We start from the raw sequence: 25,108 nt of genomic DNA on the forward strand, positions 1-25,108 counted from the left end.
AGCGCCCTGGGGCTGCTCCCCAGCTTCTCCCAAAGCCAGGTGCAGGCAAGAGATGGGATGGGGCCACTCGAGCACTGGCAAACTCTGTGTCTGTATGTCCTTCCCGTCATCATGCCAGGGTGCAACCTGCAGAAAGGCTGCCCCAACCCAGATGGGAGCCCCTCCATCACTGCCTTTAGGGGTACCCAAAATGCCTGGTGGGTTTCTGGGTATTTTTAAATAGTTACAACTGCAGCCCAACACACTCCAAGACAAATAAAGACCTTGGACCAGGAAACTAATGTCCATAGTGTGAGGAATGAATGAGTCATCACCCGGGTGGCTCCTTCCCTGCTTCCCAGTGTCACCCACTGGTGACATTTCCGGCAGCCCATCCCTTCTGCCAAGAGTAAAGAGGGGCAACCGGAAGCATTGTTGCAAAGAGGCTGTGAGGTCTGGTGCTTTGTCCAGGACCACGTGCATGTGGCAGCCAGGCCAGCTGCATGGTAACTTCACTGCTGGTGCCAGTGGGGTCAGCAAAACTGGGGTCTGCTGGGGTTTCCAGCACAGCAGCACCTTGTGGGGACAACAGGAGAATTCTGATTTTTTTTTAATATTTTTATTGGAAAAGAAAAAGAAAAAATCCAAAAGGAGAGCTCCCACCCAGTGCTGGTGTTGGCATGGCAAAGGCAGAGGGGCTGCAGCCCCAGCATGGTTACACACATGGTTACAAGTGACGGAGAGGAGACAAAATTGCTTCTCAGGGTGATGGTTGTGTTTTCCTCAACTGCTGCAGGTAAGTCATGCCTCAGCCAAAGGGATGCTCGAATAAACCCCCTGAGGTGAGAGCAGTCCTGAGTGAGAAGCTTCAGTGATGGGGTTACTCCGGCATTCAACACCCAGCCCTTCCCTCTGGCACTGGTACCTGATGGAGGAGCAAGGAGGCTCCTGGGCTTGCAAAAATATGTGCTAAAGGCAGCTCATTTGTGCTGGAGGGTGGAAAAATGTGTGTTCCATCCCAGCTCTCTGAGCACATCCCAGTGAACCCAGCCCAGAGGAGGTGAGCAGGATGCACTAGTAGTGCCCATGGGGCAGCAAGGAAGGAGGCAGCCTATCCTGCAGGGTGGGTAGGTTTGCTCTCTACAACACTAATGATTAAAACAAGGCATCTCAGTGAAAGAGGAGGTCATGGGAAGGAGTAAGGATAGGAGGAGGAAGACTGTAGTGTGGGCCAGCTACAGCTGGACATCCAGTCCTGTAGGCACCATGTTGAGGGGCCGATGAGGACGCTGGTTTCCTGCTCTAGTCCTTCCCCTTGCCTTTCTTTGCTGCATTCAAGAAGCACAGGAGACAAGAGTTAGTGCATCTGCTGGCAGCTCACAGTCCCCAGACACTGCTGTGGTAGAATCATAGCCAGCATGGCTAGCTGAGCACGGCGCAGTGGCCGCGTCCCTGCAGGCAGCCTCCTGCCATGCCAAACCACCTTTTGCACCAGTCCTAGTGAGGAGAGCAGGGAATCCCCATCCCACCAAAGATGGCAGTGGTTTGTGTGGGGACCAGGGTTTTTCCTAGTAGCACCTCCCACCCTGCCAGCAGCTGGACTTCACAGTGCAAAGGAAAGAGCATCCTACAAAATCCAGCAAAGCCAACTCCAACAGGCCAAGGTACCTCTGAAAAACCCCTGGCCAGGGTTGCCACAGGACCCTTCTGGGGACATGAGTGGTGGGAACTGACCTTTGGACTTCGACTTGATCTTGGAGGAGCAGGGCTTGGTCACATAGACAGTCTCCTCACACTGGGCATTGTACAGGGCTTTCTTCAGGATTCCGGAGCGAGTCTTCAGGCCTGTCTGAGCACTGCAGCCTCCCCAGCTCTCAAATTTGTACTTGCAGTCAGCTGGATGAGAGGGGAGAGGCATCAGAACTCGCCAGGACCTGGTGTGACATTAGCCCCGGTCACCCAGCACAGGGTGGTCCCCACCTCCATGTACTCACCTCCAAATTTCTTCTTCCAGTTGCAGGGGATCTTGCACTTGAGCTTCTTACTCTCATCTTTGCAAGTTCCCTCGCGGTAGCCCAGGCCACAGTCCTTACTGCTGGGAACACAGGGTCCCCAGCGCCAGTCCTCGCACTTGGAGCCATCCTTCTTTGCCTTTTCTGTGCGGAAAAGTGGAGTGGGTGCTCTCTGCAGGGACAGGGGAGCGTGCCCCACTCTGCCCCACTGCCCCAAGCTGCCCCTCACCTTTCTTGTTCTTGCTGGCCTTGGCGGTGGCAGCCACCAGGATCAGCACCAGGAGGAGGAAGAGACTCCGAACCTGCATCCTGCCTGTGGAGGAAGGAGAGAGTTGGGTGGGTGGGAGGCTGGGGTGCAGTGTGGTGTCGAGGAGGGGCATGGTGGGCTGTGGGCAGCCTGTGTAAGACAGGAGTAGCACACACTCACCTGCATGTGTGTGTATGCCCCTGTGCCCTGCTTGTTGCCACCCAGTAGAATATGTTCACTAATTGCAACAGGAAGGTTAATTGTGTACCTCAACAACTGCCTCCCACCAGGGAGCTGCAGGGCTGAGAGATTGTTCCCACCCCTGCAGCCACCCCAATGCCCTGTATGTGGTCGAAATGCTCTCCATGGGAACCCCACAGCCCACACAGCATCTGGGGAAGGACCTACACTTGCCAGCCCTTACCCTCATATTTCTCTGTGGATCCTTTATCCATGACCCAGCAGGCTGCTGCCCCATACCAAAGAGCCTTGGGGCCAGGGAACACAGCTCCCATAGTACCTTACTCCAGTTCCAGAGGATGCCAGGGAGAAGGAAAAAAGCCCAGGAAAACAAACCTGCTTTCATGAGAGGTCTGAAAGTTATATCAGTGGATTAAACACCAAAAAAAGCATCCACCAATGTGGGAGCTCATTGGAGGGATGGAGCCTGCTGCCCATGCCGCCCATGCATGCAGGGGGTGAGTGGGTGTGCACACACCTGGGAGCAGGCTGGGGACAAGGGTGCACACACATAAGGGTTCAGCTCTGGGGATTGAGCCCTGTCTCCCGCCCCAGTGGCCTTAGACCATGTGACAGCTCCTCTCTGGCTGCCACCACGAGACTCTGGGGGAGGTTGCTGGCCACACTGGGGTCCCAGATCCTGCTCGCAGTGGGAACAGGAGTGCAGGCATGCAGAGCCAGCATTTGAAATCTGGAGACCCCATCCCTGTTCCCCCAAAGCCTTTTAAGATGCCACCCATATCTGTGTGGCAGCAGCCATCCAGAAAACACATGGCACCTGCCCTGGCTCTGGGCAGAGCTTTGCAGAATCGGGCTGTAGAGGACAGGATGAACCACAGGCCCCAGGGGACATACATGAAGGGAAGAGCCCGGGATCAGCGTTTGCTCCCTCCCCTGGGCTCTCTGGGCAGCATGCCAGAGAGAGCAGCATCCCACATTACTCAGGCTCCAGTGCACTCACCTTTCATGCATCTGCCGCCAAGCTGCCAGCTTTGCTCTGCATTGAACTGTCACAGGGAATTACACAGAATGGCTGGCTGAGGGCACAGTTGTGGGCTGAGATCTGCCTTTCCCCTCACCCAACCCGGCTGGGAGCCATCCTGCCGAGCACAGCACAGCTCAGTTCTGCTCCCACCCATCTGCCTTCAAAGGCGACAAGGGCTCAGCCAAGATGGGCTGGTTACAGATGACAAGGCTGGAACTGAGCTGACTTACACACATGGCTGTCCCACTTTCTGCAGCGGCTTTTATGGGGTAGCTCCTCTGACATCCACATTATTCACACCATCACCCTTGTTTCACATATTCTGTTAACTTCTCCCATCCTTTGCTGCAGAGCATTTCCCTGTGCTCCTTGCACCTACCTCCCAGCCCAGCACCTTCTGCTCAGGCCCTTCTGACATGGTCTTCTCCAGGGCAGTCAGCCCCAGCTGCTGTGCTCACTCCTGCCTCACCTCCAGGCACAGACTTCCTCTGTTTGCCACGGGTGCAGTGGGGCCCTGCCCACATAAATTGAGGGATGCTCTCTGAGGAGATGACCAACTACAGCCCCAGGGACCCCTGAATTTGCTCCCAGGCTCAGCCCAGCACGTCACCTTCCCCAGGCAAAGGTCTGCAGGGACCTTCAGTCATGGCTCATCCTAAAGCATTCATAAGGAAAAGGGAGTAAAGTTCCCCAACTGGTTTTCCAAACAGCCAGGCAAACAAGAGTTTTTCCTGGCTGGGCTGACAGCACCTTCAGGCATGCTCGCAGAGCCCTACTCCTCCTGCGTCCCTGCGGGGCCCTGGCTTCTCTCCTCCTCAGATGCTGGCTGGCTCTCACATAATATCAGTCTCTGTTCTCCCTTCCCCCTCCTCTAGCTGCTCTGGGTTTTTATGATCTAGATTAGCTCTAAAAAGAAAAATTAAATCACCTGGTGAAGCTGAAGCTCAAAGAAGAAAAATCACCTGGTGAAGCTGAAGCAGAGCTCAAATACCCACTATTGCAATGGGAAAGCTTGGATCTCTCTCCAGACACCATTCCGGGGCAGGTAGTGCCACCGACTTCTCCCAGTGCAGCCCACACATCCTCCGCAGCTCCTAATCCCTCAATGCTGACCCCATGCGCTCCCGGAACGGAGAGGCGGCTGGGCTGTCCACCCTCCCTCACAGCCCTTTTCCAGGAGTGGGACCTCTCGGCTCGGCTTTGCTCGGCTCAAATTGCAGTTGGCTCTAGCAGTGGTGGGCGCAGGGCTGCTGCGCCCTCTCCGGGGGGCAGCCCGGCACCCGAGGAGCCAGCCCAGCGCTCGGGAAGCCCGTGGCCTGGAGCGACAAGCACCGCCACAGTAGGAAGTTCCCTGCCGCCTGGAAAGGGGACACCGAGCGTGTGCCCGCGAGCCAAGGCGTTGGCACGGCCGGGAGGCTTTCCCTAGAGGTGCTGAGGGAAGCACGGGGGCTGTGGGGCTCTCCAGCAGGCGGTCTCACCTCGCAGTGAAGAGAAGGTGCTCCAAGGGAAAAGGGTTCTATCCCTACGCTGAGGGCAGAGAGGGGAGGAGGCAGCGCCCTTCCGCACCTCTGCCCTCTGCTCCCTCCTCATGGTAGATGCGGTGCCGTGAGCCCCCGTAGAGCCTCCGGAGAGGCGGGCAGTGGTCGATCCCCGCTCCGGGGCAGCTCCCCGGGCTCCGATCGAAGGATCTCCACCAGCTGAGTTCTCCCCGAACCAGTGTGGGGTGCTTACCCGGAGAAATGGGGGGGTAGGATACCGGGCCACTGACTCAACCCGTCTGCTCTCGAGGAGCCCTGACTCCCTACGAAACTCCATCCTTCTGCATCTCAAGGCTCTTCCGTGGCTCCTCTCAGGCGATCCCGCACCGGCGGGCACCGCCTCGGTCCTTTGGCCCCAGTCGCCCTTTTCTGCAGGTCCTCCCCAGCCGGAGCCTATCCCCCACCCCGGCAAAGCCCCTTCCCGCTCCGGGGAGCCCTCAGCCTGGATGACTGCCGCCTCCCTGGGGAGGTGATGGACGGTCGCCGCTCGCCTCGCCCGGGGCGCCCATCTCGGTGGGGCCCGAGCCCGAGAGCTGTGTGTGGGGCCACACTCACCTGCGGAGCGGAGCGGAGGGCGCGGAGCTGCTGCCTTTGTGTGGCGGCCGCGTGCGGAGCCCCGCGCGGCGCACAGCGGCCCCTGACGTCGGGCTCGGCTGGCAGAAAAAGGTGGGTTTTTAGCCCAAAACTTTTGCAAGCTCCTCCTCTGCCCCCCGGCAGGCACAAAGGCAGGCGGCGGAGGGGCGGCCCGGGGGCAGGCTGGCCCCTCGGCCGCTGGGGCGGGGGCAGCGGGGGCCCCTCGGCCGGGGGTGAGCTGGGCCCGGGCAGCGTCAGGTCCCGCGGGGCACGGCTCCTGTCCCTTGTCCCCTCTCATCTTCCTGCTGTGCTCTCCAACCCGTACCCGCAGTGCGCTACCAGGGAAGCTGTGCGGGTTCAGCTGACCATGAGCCCCAACATCAACGAGTGGCCAAAGGTGCACAGCTCAACAGCCGGGCAGCGTCTCCCCTGGGGGCTGCTGCACTGAGTTCCGATGGAAGCTGGCCCCGGGGGCATCCCCGCGCCTCAGTGGAGTAAAGGGAACCACCCTGTGTCTCCACCAGCTCCGTGGATGCCTCCTCCATCAAGGCCACTGGCATCAATGGACCGATCTTTCATGATCTCTGCCCTTTTCACTCTTCTCTACTTGCTCTGCCCCTCGTGGGAGGTTGCCAGGAAAGGGGTACTTGCTCAGCACCCAGAGCAGCACATCACTTACGCCCTGTCCTAAGCGTCTCCCCTGTTCCGTCCCTTGTGACCCGCCTGCCTGTCCCCAGCTCAGACATGCTGCAGCCCTTGGACCCAGCAGTGGTATCCAGCTGCTGGTGGGGGATGAAAAGGACCGTGCAGATGTGACTGCTCCTTTCCCCATCCACCACCTTTTCTTGGGAGGTGAGCAAGGCAGCAGCAAAGCCAATTCCCTTTTGGAGTTAGCAGCCAGAAAGGAGAGTGTCATGCAAGAAAAATGGGGCTCTGGTAGGGAATGGAGCCATTTCTCCACTTCTTGTCCTGGAAGAAGTCTGCTGAGAGCAGGGCTGCCACAGGTGGGGTTGCAGGGCAGCACTGTTTTTTATGAGCTGCTTTGAAACCAGGAATCACTTTCCAAGAGATTGCCACATTTAATTGCCAGTCTGCCAGCAGTTTCCTAAGCATCTGCTGAGGTTTTGAGGAGAGCTGGTAAATGTGGGAACATGTCATCTGCCCTTCCTGCTGCACACACAGCAACAGGTACGGCTCTGTGCGGCAAGGGATCTGGAGGTGCCAGGCTGTAGGTTTGAGCCCAGGATGCAGAAATGGATCCTGATAGCTGGGCAGGTAGCAAAACCAGTAACCTCCCCCCATTGCTGGGCCTTTAAACTCAAGCTGAAGGAAGCTGCTGAGACAAACTTCAATGTACAAAAGAAGGACCTAGGTGTACATCAGGTTTGCACTTCTGAATCAGAACACTGTGATGAGCAAAGCAAGGCCTATAGAACTGTTAAAGAACTAGGTGTGGAGCAAGCACTGCTGCTTCTCTTCAGCTGTTCCTGGCCAGGAGCTGAAGATCTTGCTGGAGTCCCCAGAGAACAGCAGCATAAGGTACAGTGAAGCCCTGTGCGAATTTTCACTTGTTCCAGGGGACCAGAAGACAAGTGCTAGCTGTGTGAGAGAGCAGAGATGCATTGGTGCACTGCTGAGAGTGCTCAGCAGTGGCTGTGCTTGGTCCCTTTGGGCTCCTTCCCCAGCTCAAATTAGCAGCAAAAGGCCGTGACTGCAGAAAAGAGGCCTCATACTGAGGAAAGGAGGAAAAAAGAGGGAGTGTGACCAACCCAGATGCATTTCCCTGCAATTGGTTAACTTGAGCTTTTTAACTTGAACTCTTAAAATGTCCCAGTCTAATTCATGGCATGTCAGCTCTGCATTTTCCATCCCTGGTCAAAGCCTGGTCCTTGGGGAACTGGTAGTGGATGTTGCTGCAGTGTCAGTGCAGGGATGCAGCCATGCATGGAAGAGAAACGACCTTTTCCTTGTTGAGGTGTGTGCCAGGTAATCATTAACAGGGCCCACTGCTGTCAGCCCAACTCTGTTTAGCTGGGGCTGGGCTTGCATTGCTTTCTCCAGCCTGCACACGTGCCTACACCCCAAGGTGTTCTTCCATCCCACAAGAGGGCAGACAGACCTCCGAACTTCCAGCACCTGACTGAAAAGGAGAAAGAGGGGATGTTGACACCCTTTGGAGAGAAGGGCAGGACTCTGCCCCGAAGGTACACTGCCCCTCTTCCAACACTCCTCACCAGAGTGATCACATAGGAGGACTGCTTTTCTTCCCCACGGTATATTTGACACTGTGGCGACTGGAAGACTCCAATCGCCATGGTTACTGACAGCCTCCCTGCTGAGATGTGGGCCAATTGCCAGCATTCTGGGGTCTGGGCACTGAAGCAGAGCGGGCCCCCTCCTCCCAGTTGCACGTACACCTGGTCCCTGGGGAGGCCAGGACAATTTGGTGTGCCTTACACCTGCTACCGATCCTCACTATTAGCTCTGGGCAGGAGCTGAAGTTTGAAGACCATGAAAGAGAGGCACAGTGGGGGTGGAAGGGACAATGCAGGCAGGGAAGGCGGCTGCTTCTCCGGGCAGAGAGGGGCTGGCAGGAGCACTAGGCAAGCTGCCAAACTGCCCCTAGAAATACAAGTCTGAGGTATGAGTATAGCTTCTCATCACCCACTGGCTCTATCACCAGCATGCCATCGGCCACTGCAATTGCCTCCTTTTTCAAAGAAAACTCCGCAGGATAGAAGTGTGTAGGCCACAATCATCCTTATGAGTCTGAGGCTGGAAGCAGAAGTGTCCCTAATCCTCTGCTTTTGTAATCAGAGAGCGGTCCTTCCACCAGAGTGGCAGAGACAATCCCTGCCCTCACTGCTCAGCACTGGAGGCAGAAGCCCAAGACTCCCTGGTGGAGCTGGAAATGAATAGGAAAAGCCCCCGGCAGGCTCATCTCCTGCAGAGCAGTGTGGCTGGGGACAGCTCACCACAAAAAAAGGCCAGCAAACATTTTGAAACTGGAGGCTGGATGCTGCTGTAGTATCCACTGACAGCTGTGGCAGGTGCTGGGGCTGCTGCCTTCGCCTCAAGGAGCAATAGCAGGCTGCTGACTCACACTTCCAAGGCCTTCTGGATCACTTGGGAAGGCAGTGCGCTTTCTCCTTTTCTCATATTACACTTGAGCATTGATATATGACGCAGAATGGAGGAGAAGATCCTTCAGGACAAAGACCCTGTATCTAGCAACAGTCCCAGAAGGATGCTGTGCTAGGAAGTGAACAAGGACATGGGCCAGCAGGGAACTCCCAGAAGCACCCCCAAGTTTGGACAGGGGCAGAAGCCTTGGGATCCAACCTTGTTTGTGCCATGCAGGGCATCAGTTGTGCGGTGCCTGCTGCAATCTTGCTGATGCAGCAAGGAGACAGGAACTAAAACATCAATCTCTTTATTACAATGGCAAGAAACAACAACGTCCAAACAGTCGAAGTTGAAAAGCAATGGGAATACAGGCTCATGCCAGGCCCTGGGCTAGCTGGAGCCAGCACCCTCACATAGTTACAAAAATACAATCCTACAACAGTGTCTAAGAAACACAGATCCAGGTATTGCACAGAACCCCTGCCCTCAGGGGGCAGGTTAACCAACACCCCCTCCTTCTTCACCAAAATATAAGCAGGCTTGGAATTGCACAGCAACTCAGCTCACAGGTGCACAGAGGGGCTAAGCAGGGAGGGGGACAGTGCGTCTCTCAACTACCTGTACAAAAAACTGTAAGGGAGAAAGGGAAAAGCTGAGGCTTAAATGCCTCTGGGCCAAGTTGGGCATTCCGTCTAGGACAGCAGTGGTGTGGACCTCTGAGAAGTGACAGTGCCTTGTCTATTAGTGGCCTGCCAGCAGTGCTGATGAGAACTCCAGGCACTTCTGGAGTGTCCCAGCTGTCAATGCATTAGTATACTATCATTATTATTTGCCAATACTGACACTGGCCCCTGGGCACCCTGCACTGCCCTGTGCCTCTGCTCCCCAGTACAGCATCCCCATCCTTCAAGGAAACCCTGCCCCTGGGAAAAAAGTCTGAAGGGTATTCTGGTTCCCTACAGTATCCTCATACCCTTTTCTTGGTAGTAGGAGGGATTCAAACAGTGCCACCCAGCATGACCCAATGGGCACAGCTGCATGTGAGTGCAGAGGGACTGCACAGACCACACATGGCAGCAGCAGCATCCTCTCCTAGAGCAAAGATGGGAACAGCAACCCCCTTCACAACCACTGCCCATCCAAAAGTGCCAAGCAAGTCTGATAGGCTCAGAGCCATCAGCTTTCCTCCTCTGTGGGCACCTCCAGGTCTCAGAGACTCAGTTCTGAAAAAGCCTTGCTTAAGGCCTGGCTTGATGTCTTGGCATCAAGTGCTCACAGCATCAACATGGGAGATGGATTGTGGTGCCTCATGCCCCATGGCAGGTGATTGGTGAAACTCTATCCCACTGTAGGCATGACTCAGGGCTAGGAGCCCTGATGGTTCCTGGGAATCCAAATCCTTCTTTCTACTAAAACTGGAGGGTGAGTTCATGGTCTGCCCACGTGGGTTGGTGAGCTCCCTGCAAAGCCCTGTGCCCAGTCTGGGGAATAGCAGGAGTCAGCCTAAGGGAATGCATGTTGCCAGGCTGGGGGGCTGGAGGGGATCCCTGAGAGGAGCACTGACCCCAGCACAGCCCGTCCAGCCCCGTGCAAAGTCTAGCATTGAGGGGGAAACTGAAGCAAGGAGGGCAGCTGAATCTAACTCAGCCTTTGGGAAATATAACAGACATCACTGCTGCCACTGCACCAGTTGAGTGCAGCTCTCCACCATCCTGCAGCGTGCTCACAAAGAGATGCTCAGCAGAGTGGGTGTGCAAACTGTTCCACCCAGCCCCATGGAGAGAAGCGTGGTGGGAGGGTTTGGTAGCCTTCCTCCATGCCATCGCAGCCCTGAGTCAGACTGCTGACTGAGCACTGAAGGCCCATCAGGAGAGCACCTGGTGCTCTACTTCCAGCTGCACCAGACCCAGATGCTCAGAGGAAAGGCTGGATGCACAAGTGACTTCCCTCCTGCTGCAGAAGGCTCTGGGTAGGGCAACACAGAGACGTGGTGCAGCCCCAGGAGGGAGGAGAAAGCAGGGCCAGTAAGTTGTGGTGCTTCCTTTGGGGCAGTCTGTGGCTCACAGCCTCTGCAGTCTGTCCATGCAGCCTGTGCCTCCCACAGCTGTGCCAGACAGGAGAGGAGGAACAGGACACAAACCTAGCCAAGCATCTAAAAGAGGGGCATTGCCAGCAGAGAGAAGGACTGAGCAATGATATCCCATAAGGGTTATAGGTAGGAGCCTGTGGAGGGGGCACTGGAATTACTCCCATGAACAAGGGTGACTGGAGGCTTCAGCCTGGCCTGCTCCAACACGGCTGGAGGATAGAGCCCTAGGGCAGGGAATGTGGTGAATGAGAGGTGAAGGGCACACACAAAGAATCAGGCTTCAAGTCTGAAATATCCATTGTCCTCATAAACAGAGTTCCAGCCCGCCTGGGGCAGAGCTCTTCTGTGTCCATCTCCAGGGAGCAGGCTGGCATCTGGGGAGGGTTGGGGCCAGATACAGCTCTGCAGTTGGCATTGTACTCTTCTCATCCTGAATGAGCTGGCTTGGGCTAAGGCACGCCAAGCACTACACAGCTGTCTCCTGGTCCTCCCGCTGGATCATCTGGTAGTGCTGTCGGTTCTCGAGGTAGGCAGCTAAGTCGGGGTCATTGGCTTTCTCAGCACGGTGCTTCGGGGTGTCTCCCTGTGCAGGGGAGGCGACAAGTCAAGAGCGCCGAACGCTGCCTAAAGGCTGCTTTGGCACCCAAGGCCGTCCCCATTCCCCCATGTGGCTGGGTGCAGCAGAGCCTGCAGCCAAACCCCAAGTCAGGTGGCAGCCAAATGTCCATGTGCTCACCATGGGATCAAAGTGTGCTCCTGAGGAGCATGACTACTGCAGGCCTGGGAGCTGTCCCCTGAAGGGCCATCAGCTCCAGGCATGGGCTAGGACATGACTGACCCTGGGCAACACAAGTCACCCAAGAAGAGACAAAGGCTAGTCCCCCGACCTGCTCTTCCCCTGTGCTGGGGAGGCTGCTGGGGAGGCAGGCGGGAAAGGGTGAGGAATGAGGGGTATGTCTGGGGAATGCCCAAGCATACCAACCCCCCTTCCCTCTCACAGCCTGGCTAGCGTGCTCCAGCTCCCGAAGGAGGATCACATTTCACCAGCTTATTGCAGCCATCTGGATTGTGTCCACTAATGAACTCCCACACTCCATAAAAAGCAAATCTGTTAACAGCTCCCAGCTCTGTCTCCTCTCCCCCTTCCCTCCCCCTGCTCCTTGCTCCACCTCTCCAAGTGCCCGGGCTCTGCTGTGCCGCTGAGAAAGGCCACAGAAACCTGGCGCTCTGCTGCTGCCATTGAAAACCAGCCCTGAAGGGATACCCGTCCTGCCTGGCTCGTCCCCTGGTGCACAGCAGGACACAGGCAGCTGCAGCAGTGTGCCGGGGCCTCCGAGCAGCCCCCAGCTATATTTCTCCATCAGGAATAATGGTCAGATGTGCAGAGTCCTCCGCTGGGCCTGGATGTGGCTGTGCACAAAAGCCCATCCATGTGTGGCTGGAGAGAGGTATCATGCAGCAAGAAATCTCCTTGGGATGTGCACCCCAAGACTGGGCACACCCCGTGGTCCTGCACACAACCCACAGCAGCCACACCATCAGGGGATGGAGATCACTCTGTGCTTTGGTGCTGGCTCTCCTTGATGGCCTCCTCCCCACATCCCCTGAATGCAATCACTCATTTAACAGAGGAGGAATTAGGCTTCTTTCCTGTTCCCCTGCAGAAGCCCCTCTGCATCACTGCCTGCCTGCAGCCTGAAACCGGAGCTGCCAGGGCCTCCCTGCCCGGCTGGGCTGAGGCACTCCAACTGATAAGGCTCAGCCTCCCTCACCACTGCAGGGAGCGGGATCGGTCTGCTCCAAACCACTGCTACAGGTCTGCTGCTAGGGTTTCTAATGAGGTGGATCCTGCCTGTGAAGGCAGGCTGTGACCCTGAGCCCCTGAGAGGTCAGTGCAGCAGCACAGCGGGGTCCCCAGGCAGCCACAAACCCGACATGCGACCTGCTTTTGCACAGGCACGTGCAAACCCATTCCCTGGGGCAGCTGCATGCCTGAGCAAGGCCCCCTTTTGTGCTGGCAGGCTGGGGGCTGTTCCTCTCCTTCAGGAAAATGATGGGGCTGGGAACAGAGAGGGGCCATGCACCCTAAACTGCCCTCTCCTCTTGCCTCTGCCAGCTGAGTCTCCATTTAGGCCAGCCCCCCTCTGGGCACTGTGCAAGGCCTAAGCCTTAGACAGGACCAAGGAAGAGAGATGGGGAGCCAGAGATTATCTGTACTGCATTTTCCTGGCAGCTGGCAAACAGGAACGTGTATTGTCTAAATTGAACCCCAAGCTTCACCACCACCAGCACTCCTCAACTGGGCTCCTAATAAGTGTCCCAGACCCACAGATTGCACCTTCTTGGCTTGTTCTACATCACCTCTGCTACAGCCCATCACTACAAGCCTCCACCAGAGAGATCTGACCACATCCTCTCTGCCATATGCCAGCCCTGGGAACCTCCTATACCAAAATACGACCCCAAGCCCTCCCCTTTTGCATCTCTTCTGCCAGGGCTGGCACAATTCCCTGACACTAAGGCACAGCTCAATTAACTCAGCATGTGAGAGAAAGTGCTGCAACTGCTTGCTCCTGCTCCCTGCAGGCCAGCTTCACCTGCCAAAAGGAGCTCCCAGATCCCTCATCATGACCGTGGTGGGGGAGAGCGGGGGAGTCCTGCAGCTGGGAGGGAGAATGTCCTTGCTCTAACCCCTGAGGGTGGGAAGGGGGAGACAGGGATGAGACATTCCAGCCCCTTGCTGCTAATTTAATAAAACAACAGGGAGAGAAGCACCAGGAGAATAGGAATTTAACCCCTCTGTAGCTGGGCTCTACTGGGCAAGCATAGGTACTCCATGTCAGCCCCTCTCTGACTGGCAAACACCTCACCCAAATCACCCCTGCTCTGCTCCCCTGCTGGTTCTGCTCCTTGCCAGCCCTCTGGTCACCCTAGAAAGCCCCACTGCCACCATTCCCACTGTCACCTGCAGGTCTGTCTTCATGAGCGAGGCCCCAGCCTCCACGATGTAGTGGCAGATAGTGCGCTGGCGTAAGGCTGCAGCCTGGTGCAAGCTGGTTTCACCACTGAGGAGGAGAAAGCAGGAGATGTGAGATGTCCCCCTGAACAGGGACAATCAGCACATGCAGGTGGCAGCAAGGGGCAGCAATTCAGCGGCAGCAGCAGCTGATGGTAAGTTGTGTGTTTGCCCAGGTAGAGGAGGGGGTGCTACTCAGGGGCAGTCTGTCCAAAATGGACTGGGAATCATGGCTGGCAATTAGAACAAGGGCAACTGAAGTGCCCCTATAACTGGTCACTTCACAGAAGGTCTGGCCAACAAGTAATGCAAGTCAGGCAGCGACTTACTTCTCCTCCTCTGTGGCATCAAGGATTTCTGAAGGAGCTGTGGAAAGAAAGAGTGCAGGTGAGTTAGACCTGGCTCTGGGGCAGAGACAGACCTGCCTACTCCCTGGTCACAGTCTGCATCATTCCATAGGGGCTGCTATTTTCATGCTGCCTGCAAAAGTCCTAGCTTCAAAGAACTCAGGTCAGCAATGGCATCTGAGCCCAGCTGATCCCAGGAAAAAAGTGGTTGTGGACTCACTACAGAGAAATATCTAAATAAAAATAAAGCTGTCTATATTTCAGTGGGAACTGCCAAAAACAACTGGTCAGCTGCCCTGAAGGCAGAAGCAAGACACTGAGGAATGTTTCCCAGAGACATGCTGATCCCTGCCAGGATGCAGCAATAGCCATGAGGACACCCCAGTACTGGCAGACAGAAGCCAGGAAAAGCCCATACACCAGAAGGATGACATAGCAAACCCAGAAGGAAGGGATCTAAGCCCAGGAGCACTCCCTCTGAGCAGAGGGTTGATTTTTTTTTGCTGCCAGGCTCCTTTGCTAAGAGTGGCACTCTGACTCCAGCTCACCATTCTCGATGATGTATTTGACGATGTCCTTGCTTCCTGATTTCACAGCATGGTGGAGGACAGTCTGGCCCGAGGAATCTCGCACCATCAGGTCTCTTCCAGCTTGGTGCAGCTCTTGGAACTACAGGATTGTCAGATTGCTCAGGATGAGTTGCATTTCCCCAGCATTATGTGCCTGGAGTGTCTGACAGGTTGTGTGGATACTTGGTGCTGGTGGGGAGCTTTGTCCAGCTCAGCCATGTTACCAAGTCCCTTCCCTTCTCCTCCCTTCCCTTTGTGTCTCCCAGGAGATGAACCAGAGCTCCTTGCCAGAAGCCTGCCTGGTTTCTAGCCACCACTCCTGAAGGAAGGCCTTTGACAGGCACTGCTCCAGGGCAACTGGGGAGCACAGCTGGCAGGGCTTCTCTCAGCCCAAGGGGCACACCAGCCCAGGAGCCAGCCTTGGCTGCTCATCGCACCAGGCTGCTGGAGCACCTACCTTGCTGAAGTTGCCACTCTTGGCAGCTTCTATCAGAAGGTCATCTATAAAGAGAGATGCGGCAGGGTCAGAAAAGTCAATCTGGAACACTGCTTATCTAATTTTGGAAACAAGACCTGGGCACCAGATGTGTGGAGCAGCAGCACAAGCTCCTCCAGGGATTAACCCTTTGGTCAGACTGCATTTGCACGGCTTCTCCACCTTCAGGAATGTAAGGAACAAGCCAAGGAAAGGAAAGAGACACCACGTAGCTAGGGGTGCAGCCAGATCTCAGCCCCAGGGACCCAGGGAGATGCAGGGGGAGTAGTCTCTGCCCTTGGGCAGGATAACTTATAATGCAAATGGGGAGCAGGTCTCCTGGGCATCAGCCAGCAGCCAAGATGCTTCTCACCAATGACTCACTCACACCTCCAGGCTCCAATCAAGTTTCAGGAAACTCTTTCCACTTGTTCAGCTTGGTGAGGCCCCTGATCTAGTGCTCCCACCTCCTCAGGGAGAGGCAGAGACAGCCTTCCAACCCAGTCCACAACGCTCAGCCCTGCAGGTGGGGGATTAACTCCTTCCCACATAATTTCCCGCATGTTGGAGCTGGGAAGGCGTCTGGCTGGGCCACTCCACAAATCACTGTCAGGTCTCTTGTGCTCACCTCTGGGTCACCTGCCTGCAGGGCTCCATGTTTCAGAACACATGAAACAATAGGGCTCCTCCCTGCTCACCAGGGAAAGGATAGGCCAAAAAAACCCATGGCAGGAAAACAAAAGTGCAACCCAAGAGGGGGTATGACCAGGGGTAGGACTCCACTCACCTTTAAGTGGGAGGCAGTGCTCAGGCTCAGCGCTGGAAGGGAAGAAGAGAAAGTGTAACTAACCCTGCCAGTCCTGGCAGCAGATGACCCTAATGGGCATGCCACCATTAGAGGGATGGAGAAACCTGCCTGTAGCACTCCTTCTTCCCTGATCTGGGTTCTTCCCCATCCCCACTCCCATTTCTACTGCTGCTCCTGATGCCATTGCTCCTCCATACTCATCACTGGCCTTGGTTTGGCTGAGAGACACCCTTGTCCTCTGCCCTGTGGCCCAGGTGCTGGAGCTTGACCCAATGGCTGAGCCACCTGGTGATGGTGGCTACTTAGGGCAGCACTGGCAGAGGAGCAAGGAAAACAGGACTGCATCTCATCCCCTGGCCTTACTCAACACTGAATTCCTGCTTACTTCCAGGGAGCTCTCCTGTAATCTGGCCCAGGGATCAATGCTGTGAAGCCAACCCTAGCTCTCCCATCACTGCCCATTCTTCCTGAGGCCTAGAATCCCCATTTCGGACTCACCTGGGGGCAGGAGAGGAGGGTGGAGAGGAGGAACAGGAAGGAAATGCAAAATGGTGCCCAGGGGGTGTGGCAGATGAGTCCACAAGGTCAGGCATGGCAGGAGAAGTGCTCACAGTCTGAGTGACCACTAGCTCTGGGTCCAAGACATAGAGCTCATCCTGAGAGATCTCTGTCACATAGTTGAGGTGTTCCTGAAAGACACAAGTCAGGACATGCTTCCTCAGAAGCAAAACCTACTTCTGCAAAACTACATCCCCTCATATCCCATTGGGTGAGTTTGTGGCCCACCCATTTGCACAGCAATGGTGGCTTGAACAGTCTTGCGCCTGGGAGCCTTTGCATCTCCTTGTTCTTTTCAGGCTTCCTGTCTCCTGCCACCTTAGCAACCTCGTAAACCTTATCTCCACACTCCCCTCCCCAGATCATTAGGGAAAGTATCTAATACTGGTGAAGATGATCCCAGCTGGCAGGTCCCCTGGCCAGTCTTGCTATGTTTGCTATTCCTTACCTGCTGCACTGGAGGGCCCTGCAGGCAGCTTTCAACCAAAGGTTCTGCGCTACCACTCAGGCTTCTCCCCTTTTCTCTAGAAACCTGGAGGTGCTGAGCCTGGTCCTGGGCCAGGCTTGTCATGCCATCCCTTTGGGGGATGCCAAAGGCCAGGGCAGCATTGTGAGACCTGTGTGGCCCTAAGGCTAAGCCTGCCCGTTGGTCTGTGTGCAGGTGGGACACCCAAGCATGTTCCCAGGGGATGATGGTGCAGGGTGAGGCTGCACTCACCTGTGCGCGGTCTATCCTGTAGAACCGATCGGCCGTGGTTGCTGTAAGACAGGAACAGAACGAGACAGGCTGACCCTCGGTGCGAGACAGCGTCTCTTCCCACCACCAGTGACAGTGAGCTACCCAGCCACTTCATGCCTTGCACAGAGGGTACAGCAAAGCAAACAGCAGCCCCTGACCAGGAGCAAACCACTTCCCTTCATGAATCTGCTGGGGTCTTCACCCTAGAGGCAGCCCCTTAGGTCCCCGTGAAACGCGCCTTTGCTTGCTACCTTCTCCTTAATGACTCCTGGCAGGGAGCCACAGGTAAGGCACGAACACAACTAGCTGATGCCATGGCCTTTCTGGGGGCTTTCAGGTGCTCCAGCATTATCCCGAGCAGATGAAGTTCAGGGCTATGCAGTGCACATCTCAGCACTCACTTATACCAGGTGAGAAACTGCTGTGATTAACATGGTGCACCTTGTTGAACAGTGCTCAGAAATGGGGGCACTACAGGAGGCTGATAAAAGAGAGGGCTCAGCCTCCTGCTGACTTGACTAAGGACCTTCATGAGGCCACTCAGAGCATGTGACTGCCAGGCACAACAGAGCATGCCACCACCAGCTGTAGATCCAAGTCCCTGTCTCCTAGGATGGCAGGAGAGCTTCAAACCAGCCTCCAGCCTGAGTGCATCCCTCTTCTTCAGAGAAGAGATCACCACAGAGAGAGAGGAGCTCCAACAGAGCAAGTGGTTATGCTGGAGCCAGACACACACGGCCACCACCCCCAGGGGAGCAGGGCGGGGTTATGGATTAAGGGCATCACCAAAGGAGACCAGGACAAGTAAAAGCACAGTGCCAGGACAGCTGGATTCCTGTGCAGGGCAGCATTTCCCCAATATCCTGACAGGCTGCTGGTGCCAGTCCAGGAGAGGTTGCTGCAGTGGGATTCTTGCAGATCCAAGGAAGTCTCTCTGCAAACAGAGTGGAGATGTGCTAGAGCAGGTGAGAGGAGTGAAACAGCCATGTTTATCCTGGATATTTGCATCCAGGGAGCTACTGTTCAAGGCCTGTAATTCAGCTACTTGAACAAACCTGTGCTGTGTTGAATGAGACTTTAGTCTCTTTCCTGACATATTTTCCTGAGCCCAGAACCTGCTACTGGGAGACTGGCAGAAGGGAAAGTGTCCCTGGTACAGCAGTCCTGGTAAGTGACACCGGGGAGCAGCACCACCAGCAATACCATACACAGGGCTAGAACCTTGAAGGGAGAAGTTGCACCCTCTCTGCCTAGCACGAGGCTTCCCAGGCCCACTTTGCAATCCATGGCTGTGCTCTGCTGTGGTCTACATGCTGCTTGCTGGGGTATCAGAGAGATGAAATGCTACAAATGGGCATTTCACTCAGCTAGCTTCCAGGTACAGAGAGAGGTACTTGGTCGGAGAAGGCAAAGGGAGAAGAGAAAGGTACTTTCAGGCAGGGGAGAAGCAGCAGCTGGAGCCCAACAGGGAGACTGTTCTCCCATAACACTGCTACGCTCATGGTGAGCCCAGCTCCGGGCATGATGGAGCAGGGGGGCCCCCTGCCTGCACAACACAGGAGAGCATCCCAAGCAGTTCTGCAGTGACAAACACGTCACCAAGCTGCCTTCAGCTCCAGTGGCAAGAGAACCACAGACTCCCCTTGCTCCACTCTGGGTCAGCAGCCAGACATGCAGCCTGGGGGAAAGCACTGCTATGCTCAGCCCCAAAGACCCCAACATCCATGAGTCCCAAGCCTCAATGGTTCCCTGTTGCTTGTCACTGAATGTCTGTTCTCTCACTCCCCAAATTAATTGAACCACGGAATGATCCTAAAAATTGCTTCGGTTGGAAAAGACCCTTAAGATTGAGTCCAACCATTGAACCAACACTGCCAAGTCCACCACTAAGCCACATCCCTAAGTGCCACATCTACACATCTTTTAAGTATCCTTAGGGATGGGGACTCATCTACTCCCCTGGGCAGCCTGTTCCAATGCTTGATCCCCCTTTCAGTGGGGAAAAAAAGCCTCCCTGATGCAACTTGAGGTCATCCATTTCCCTTCATCCTCTTGCTTGTTATGTGGAAGAAGAGACCAACACAATTTCACACAATCTCTTTCCAAGTAGTTGTAGAGAGCGGTAAGGTCTCCCCTCAGCCTCCTTTTCTCCAGGCTAACCAACCCCAGCTTCCTCAGGTACACCTCCTAAGATCTGTGCTCCAGAGCCTTCACCAGCTCCGTTGTCCTTCTCTGCACATGCTCCAGCACCTCAGTGTCCTTCTTGCAATGAGAGGCCTAAAGCTGGATGCAGGATTCCTGGTGTGGCCTCATCAGGGCTGAGTACAGGGAAACAATCACTGCCCTGGTCCTGCTGGCTACACTTTTCTTGATCCAGGCCAGAAGGCCATTGGCCTTCTTGGCCACATGGACACTGTCAGAGACTGAAATAATTCATGCATCAAACACTGATATAAAGTTTTACTCATTATAACTGTATAAAAACTGGATAAAGAAGTTACAACCAAAGAAGCTTCCCTGAAGATACCTGACTGGGACTTTGGACTGAAAGTTAAACTGCTAAGATTAAATAAAGGGAATTCTTCAATCACCTGAAACAAACAAGTAAACAAGGACAAGAATGTGAGCCCAACCCAGCAGTTATGCTAAGAATCATCTTTGGCTTGCTTTGGGATGGGGGAGGCTGTAGCCCACAGACCCATTTGCTGGGAGCAGGTTTGCACAGATTTCACCCCCCATCTGAGCGTGAGGAGGAAGTTTTGGTGTGTTGTAACCTCTGCTCAGGGGCTGTGAACCCATCGTCCCTTGCACAAACTGGCTATGGAATCCCCAACCCTCGGAAGGCAACATCCATGGGACATTCATGTGAGGGGCAGCTGAGGGGGTACACTAATCCATCAAAGCCCCCCCAAAGTGCCCCCACAGTCATTCCTGAGGCCTTGCACCACAGGACTGCATGTAATGCAATAAATGTGGAAGAGACAGCGGCAAACTCCCCCCCTGCTCCAGGGAGGTAGGGATTTTCATACATAGCCTGAGTGTGTATTAACCCATCAGATTCTATTCTTTTTGAGGGAACCTTCACCACCAAAAAGACCAGCTGGAGAGGATCAATGGAACATCACTGGGATCCATGGAGTGGTGATACTTTCCTTATTCTGTCCCTGTTACTCTCTTTCTGTCCCCCCATCTATTTTCTATTTCTCTCTCTCTCATATTTACAGTCAAAAACCCATACTATTGTCACTGACATATGGTCTCATTTTCACCTTAATTTGGGCAGGGGCATTCCTAAGAACCTTAGTAATCAGATATTGACAGACATACACTGAATCATGTTCAGCTGCCATTGACAAGCACCTCCAGGTCCTTTTCTGCTGAGCAGCATTCCAGCCCCCATTCCTCCAGCCTGCAGCACTGCACGGGGTAGTTGTGACCCAAGGTTAGGACATTTACTTTTTTGAACCTCACGCAATTGGCCTTGGCCCATGATCCAGCCTGCCCAGATCCCTCTGCAGTGCCTTCCTGCCCTTCCACAGATCAACACTCCCACCCAACTTATCTTCAAGTGACTGAGTTATGCCTGATTTCCTCATCCAGACTGATAAAGACAATAAATGGGACCAGGCCCGATACTGAGCCCTGGGGATGACCACTGGTGACTGGCTACCAGCTGGATGTAACTCCATGCACCACCACTCTCTGGGCCTGGCCATCCAGCTGGTTTTCTAGCCAGTGAACAGTGAACTCATGTAAGCCACGAGCAGCCAGTTTCCCCAGGAGAATGCTGTGGGAAACAGTGTCAAATGTTTTACTGAAGTTCAGGTGGACAACATCCACAGCTTTTCACTGAGCAAGTCATCTCAACATAGGAAGAGATGAGCTTGGTCTCCTTCCTTGCCTGTCCCCTCTGAAGAGTTTATAGCCATCCATTGCAACACCCCAGCTGTGTGACTTGTCCTGCCATGTCTCTGTAATGGCAACTATGTCATAGTTTTCTTGCTCTGCCATATCTTTTCGCTCCTCCTGTTTGTAGCCCATGCTGCATACATTGGTGTTGACACACTTCAGTTGGGCTACTGATTTCTCCACATTTTTGGGCACAGGAGCTGTAATTCCTATGCCCTAATTCTCAGGTGCTTCTGTGGTTTCTAAGGCATCAATAACCCTTGGATCTTTGCAGCCACATGGATCTCCATCCCCTACCTCCACTGAGCTGGCAGACCAAAGGACCTTGCCAGCACATCATCAGACCCAGCTCCTAGTGGAGGGGGATACTCACAGTCCAGGAAGCACCACTTGGGTGACAGCTTCTGGAATGACACTGTCTTCGGCTTGGCTCCATCACCCTCCTGCATAATAAAAGAGAGGATAAAGACATAGCTTATGGCCTCTGCATCTCCCTTCAGAGCATTGCTCCTGCTTTGGGAGGTCTCTGCAGACAAAGAGGACCACAGGCACTTGGATGAAATTGAACACAGGCACAGCACACTGCAACAGGGAGCACCATGGGACAGACTGGAGCTGACTGTAGAGCAGTGTCACAAGATGAGCCCCTGAGACTGGCACAGTGGACATGGCAGATGGGCCCAGAGGAGGCCATACACACCTGGAAGAGCAGGCGCTGTAAAGCAGAGGGCTGCGCAGGGAAATCCTGCAGAAAAGCAAGGTGTCCTGTTACAGCCTGTGTCTGGGCAGCCCCCCAGTCCCCCTCTCATCCCACTGGAGTTGCTTGATGTGCTGCCATATCTGGCTTTACAGACTGTCTGGCCAAGGTACCTGGTCCTTGCCTGGCTTTAAGATCAGAGCATAGAGCATACCCAAGGAGTGAGAAGAGGTAAACCATGAGGTGACCAAGGAACACCAGCCACACTGCACCATTTTAAAGGTGCAAGAGATTGCAGGAGCATCTGTCTACCACACTGACACAGTAGGAGAGCATTACTCTGTGAACCCAGGAGCTGCTAGCCATGTGCCTGCCTGTGTGTCCCCACCAGTGCCTGGGCACAAACTGGGCAGGGGACACGCATACAGAGCAGGCACAGCAACAGGCAGATGCCAGTGTGCCAGCCCAGGCAAGCAGCTCTGCAACTCAGCTCTGACGGACTCTACACATGCAATGGATGGGATTCCCACAGGCACAAGAGCCAGCTAACAGCAGACTAAGAAAAGTCCCTTCAATCTTCAGTGCAACAATCAGATTGAGCAGTGCAGCACCAGAAGCCACACTATGGGCTTAGAAGGCATTGTTCACCAGGAGTAAGAGTAACACAGTCTGTGTACAGGTCACAGACATGTGCTAGTACATTGGCAAGGACACAAAAATTAGTGCTTGCAAATGAGAAGAGTGGGAGGGGTTATAAACCTAATCCAGGCACCTGGAGAAGGCAGAGCTGTGACAGGAAACACAGAGCCTGTGAAGGGTTGAATGGTTATAGCCCCCCACAGGATGTGTGCTGGCTTTTTATACTACCCTGTAGTTTTTCAGAGTCACTTTCTGGGCTTGGAGAACAGTCAGAAGAGGAATGCTGAAAAAGAAGCTGTCAGACAGCAGGGAGCAACAAGGCATCCAGCTTGGGACCCTGCCTTCAGCCCATGGTGAAGGCAAACCATGACCTCTAAGCATGACCCAAAGCAAGAGTGTGTATGGTGGTGTGTGCAGGTCAAGGTGGCTTAGAAATCCTTTCTCTGAGTCCCTTCATCCTCAGTATTAAGCTATGACCACTTTTCACGCAGACTCACCTCCTGTAGCTTCTCAATCTGGGTCCGGCACAACTCCAGGTCACTGTCTCCTGGAACCACGATGATCCCCAGTGGCACAGCTGCAGGACAGGGCACAGGCTCAATTCAGGGAGCAGCCCGTGCCTCATTCCCAAGACCTCACAGTTTAGCTACAGGCTTTGTCAGACTTGGGGACTGCAGCTCCCACCCCCGGTCACTCAGCTGGTCACTCACAGGCTTCCTTGAGCTTCTCCTTGTCATAGTTCAGTGCCTCATAGTCGCGCATGCTGATGCGGCTCACCCGGATCCGCAACCGCTCGGGCACTGGCTGCTGGCTGTGTGCAGGGGGCAAGGAAAAAGGAAGATATCAGAAAGTGACACCCTGCTTTCTCCTTATTCCCCTAATCCCTCCAAAATAGGCAAGAGTATTGTATAGACTGGTGTGGGGAGCTTGGCACCAGCAGCTTCTCCAGCATCAGGGCCTTCTCCAGCATTGAGAGACCCACTCCCTTCCCAGACCCAACCCAAGAAAGGACTGAAATGCCTCTGCCAGTCATGGATCAGTCCCATCTCTTTCCCTGCCAACCATCCTTCCTTGGAGAGGAGGTGGCAGATCAATCTGAGGAACCTACTCATTGAGCAGAGGCATGGAGTTGCGCCGCTTGGTCTTCTGCAGCATGTTGGCTTGGTTGCGCAGAGAGATGTGGATGCAGGAAGCTGCCAGCTTGCAGGGCTCTCCATCTACCTGCATGGGGATGGCCTTGGATGTGGTGAGAACCACCTGCCGGCACTGACAGAGCCGCTCCCCATGGCCACCGACTTGCAAGGCAGCCTGTGAAAGGGTCCAGAGTGAGAGCAGAACATGGACTGAGACGTGGATGAGGGGAACATCCATTGTCATCTGGTTGTTACAAGTGAACCAAGTTCTGAGGGTCTCAGGTATGATTTCAGTGAGAAGGGACTCACAGAGACCAGGGCATGACAACACCTCACCTAAATCTTAGAGAGCAGACACTGTCATATAGGCCAGCACCACAACTCTCCCAGAGAGGATCTGTGGAGCTGTGGGCTGGCTGACACATGGTCAATGGGACCATTCACTCCCCTGACTGCTACCTACAACCGGCAACAGCACTAACTCACCAGTGATGTCATGGTGAAGCCGATAACTTCAATGCAGCCATCATCATGGCGCTGGGGCTCGAAGTCATGGTGCTCCCCAGGGTTGCCCCAGGGCATGGTGCCTGCACAGTACCTGTGAAAGGACAAGAAGAAATACCTGGACTGGCACCCCAAACCCAGGCAGGGATCTACAGCACAGGTGTGAAAAGCCCAGTGTATGAAGACAGGTCCTGAGGGTGCTCACCTTGGGATGTTAAGGAAGACCAGGCACTGGGGCTTCAGGTCCTGAATCTTGGAGGTCAGGTCTATCCCATCACACTAGAGACAACACAAGGGTGTTCAGGCTGCTGTAAGGAGGAGCCTGGTCCATCCTACTCACTTAAGAAGAAATGGCCTCCCTCCTCTGCTCCCTACAGTGAATGTTCTCCAAGTCAGGGGAAGCTGATGCTCCCAGGAAGCTCCCCATTCATTCCCCAACCCTGACATACTCAGTGTGCCAAGGGACATTCTTCACACCTCCACAGCTCACCCCCTCCCTGGACGAGAGCACCCCAGCATACTCACAACCAGCCTGACATGCTTCGCCAAGTCTTTGGAGCTCCCGGTGAGGAAGTCGGAGAAGGCCGTCTGCCAAGGTAAGAGACAGAGTTAGTGCCCAGGTGTTCACCAGAATGGGAAGCCAGGAAGCCTGCCACTGACCTGCAACTCAGCCTGCCACTGACCTGCAACTCAGCCTGCCTCTGACCTGCAACTCAGCCTGCCTCTGACCTGCAACTCAGCCTGCCTCTGACCTGACACAGACCCCAGCTGATCAAAGCTGCAAACCCCTTTTTCATCCACTGTCAGAAGTCTTCTTCTCCAAAATGACCTGATCCATTCCCCCTGCTATTTCGCCTACCAAAAACCTTGAGGCACCTTCAGTAACATGCTCTAGTATTCCCTCGCCAGCCCAGTCCTGACTTTA

General features: G+C 54.8%; 2 protein-coding genes across 4 annotated transcripts in view; both read right to left on the minus strand.

The window, feature by feature from the left end:
- Positions 1 to 582: 582 nt before the first annotated feature.
- On the minus strand, positions 583 to 5,713 carry MDK (midkine). 2 transcript variants are annotated; one of them, XM_030950441.1, is made up of 5 exons: positions 5,557 to 5,713; positions 2,221 to 2,304; positions 1,974 to 2,135; positions 1,714 to 1,875; positions 583 to 1,307 (listed from the first exon to the last, which is right to left on the minus strand). In XM_030950441.1, exons 2-5 carry the CDS (start codon positions 2,297 to 2,299, stop codon positions 1,282 to 1,284), a joined length of 429 nt encoding a protein of 142 aa, XP_030806301.1. In that variant the 5' UTR covers positions 2,300 to 2,304; positions 5,557 to 5,713; the 3' UTR covers positions 583 to 1,281. The 2 variants fall into 2 exon arrangements, with proteins under 2 accessions (XP_030806301.1, XP_030806300.1); XM_030950440.1 differs by lacking the exon at positions 5,557 to 5,713 and adding an exon at positions 3,440 to 3,454.
- A 3,277-nt stretch (positions 5,714 to 8,990) lies between these two features.
- The window catches only part of DGKZ (diacylglycerol kinase zeta), a 46,523-nt gene continuing 30,405 nt past the window's right edge, over positions 8,991 to 25,108 (minus strand). For both annotated transcript variants that reach the window (XM_030949112.1, XM_030949111.1), the window contains 15 exons: positions 24,709 to 24,771; positions 24,389 to 24,462; positions 24,166 to 24,277; positions 23,655 to 23,854; positions 23,257 to 23,357; positions 23,044 to 23,123; positions 21,584 to 21,653; positions 17,281 to 17,321; positions 16,503 to 16,693; positions 15,984 to 16,015; positions 15,179 to 15,222; positions 14,701 to 14,821; positions 14,135 to 14,171; positions 13,755 to 13,854; positions 8,991 to 11,372 (listed from right to left, as the gene is read on the minus strand). In XM_030949112.1, the coding sequence (XP_030804972.1) occupies positions 11,256 to 11,372; positions 13,755 to 13,854; positions 14,135 to 14,171; positions 14,701 to 14,821; positions 15,179 to 15,222; positions 15,984 to 16,015; positions 16,503 to 16,693; positions 17,281 to 17,321; positions 21,584 to 21,653; positions 23,044 to 23,123; positions 23,257 to 23,357; positions 23,655 to 23,854; positions 24,166 to 24,277; positions 24,389 to 24,462; positions 24,709 to 24,771 (1,383 nt within the window). In that variant the 3' untranslated portion in view covers positions 8,991 to 11,255. The remainder of the gene's footprint in view (positions 11,373 to 13,754; positions 13,855 to 14,134; positions 14,172 to 14,700; positions 14,822 to 15,178; positions 15,223 to 15,983; positions 16,016 to 16,502; positions 16,694 to 17,280; positions 17,322 to 21,583; positions 21,654 to 23,043; positions 23,124 to 23,256; positions 23,358 to 23,654; positions 23,855 to 24,165; positions 24,278 to 24,388; positions 24,463 to 24,708; positions 24,772 to 25,108) is intronic.

This window comes from Camarhynchus parvulus, chromosome 5 (genome assembly GCF_901933205.1).
Source record: "Camarhynchus parvulus chromosome 5, STF_HiC, whole genome shotgun sequence".
NCBI classification, from domain to species: Eukaryota; Metazoa; Chordata; class Aves; order Passeriformes; family Thraupidae; genus Camarhynchus; species Camarhynchus parvulus.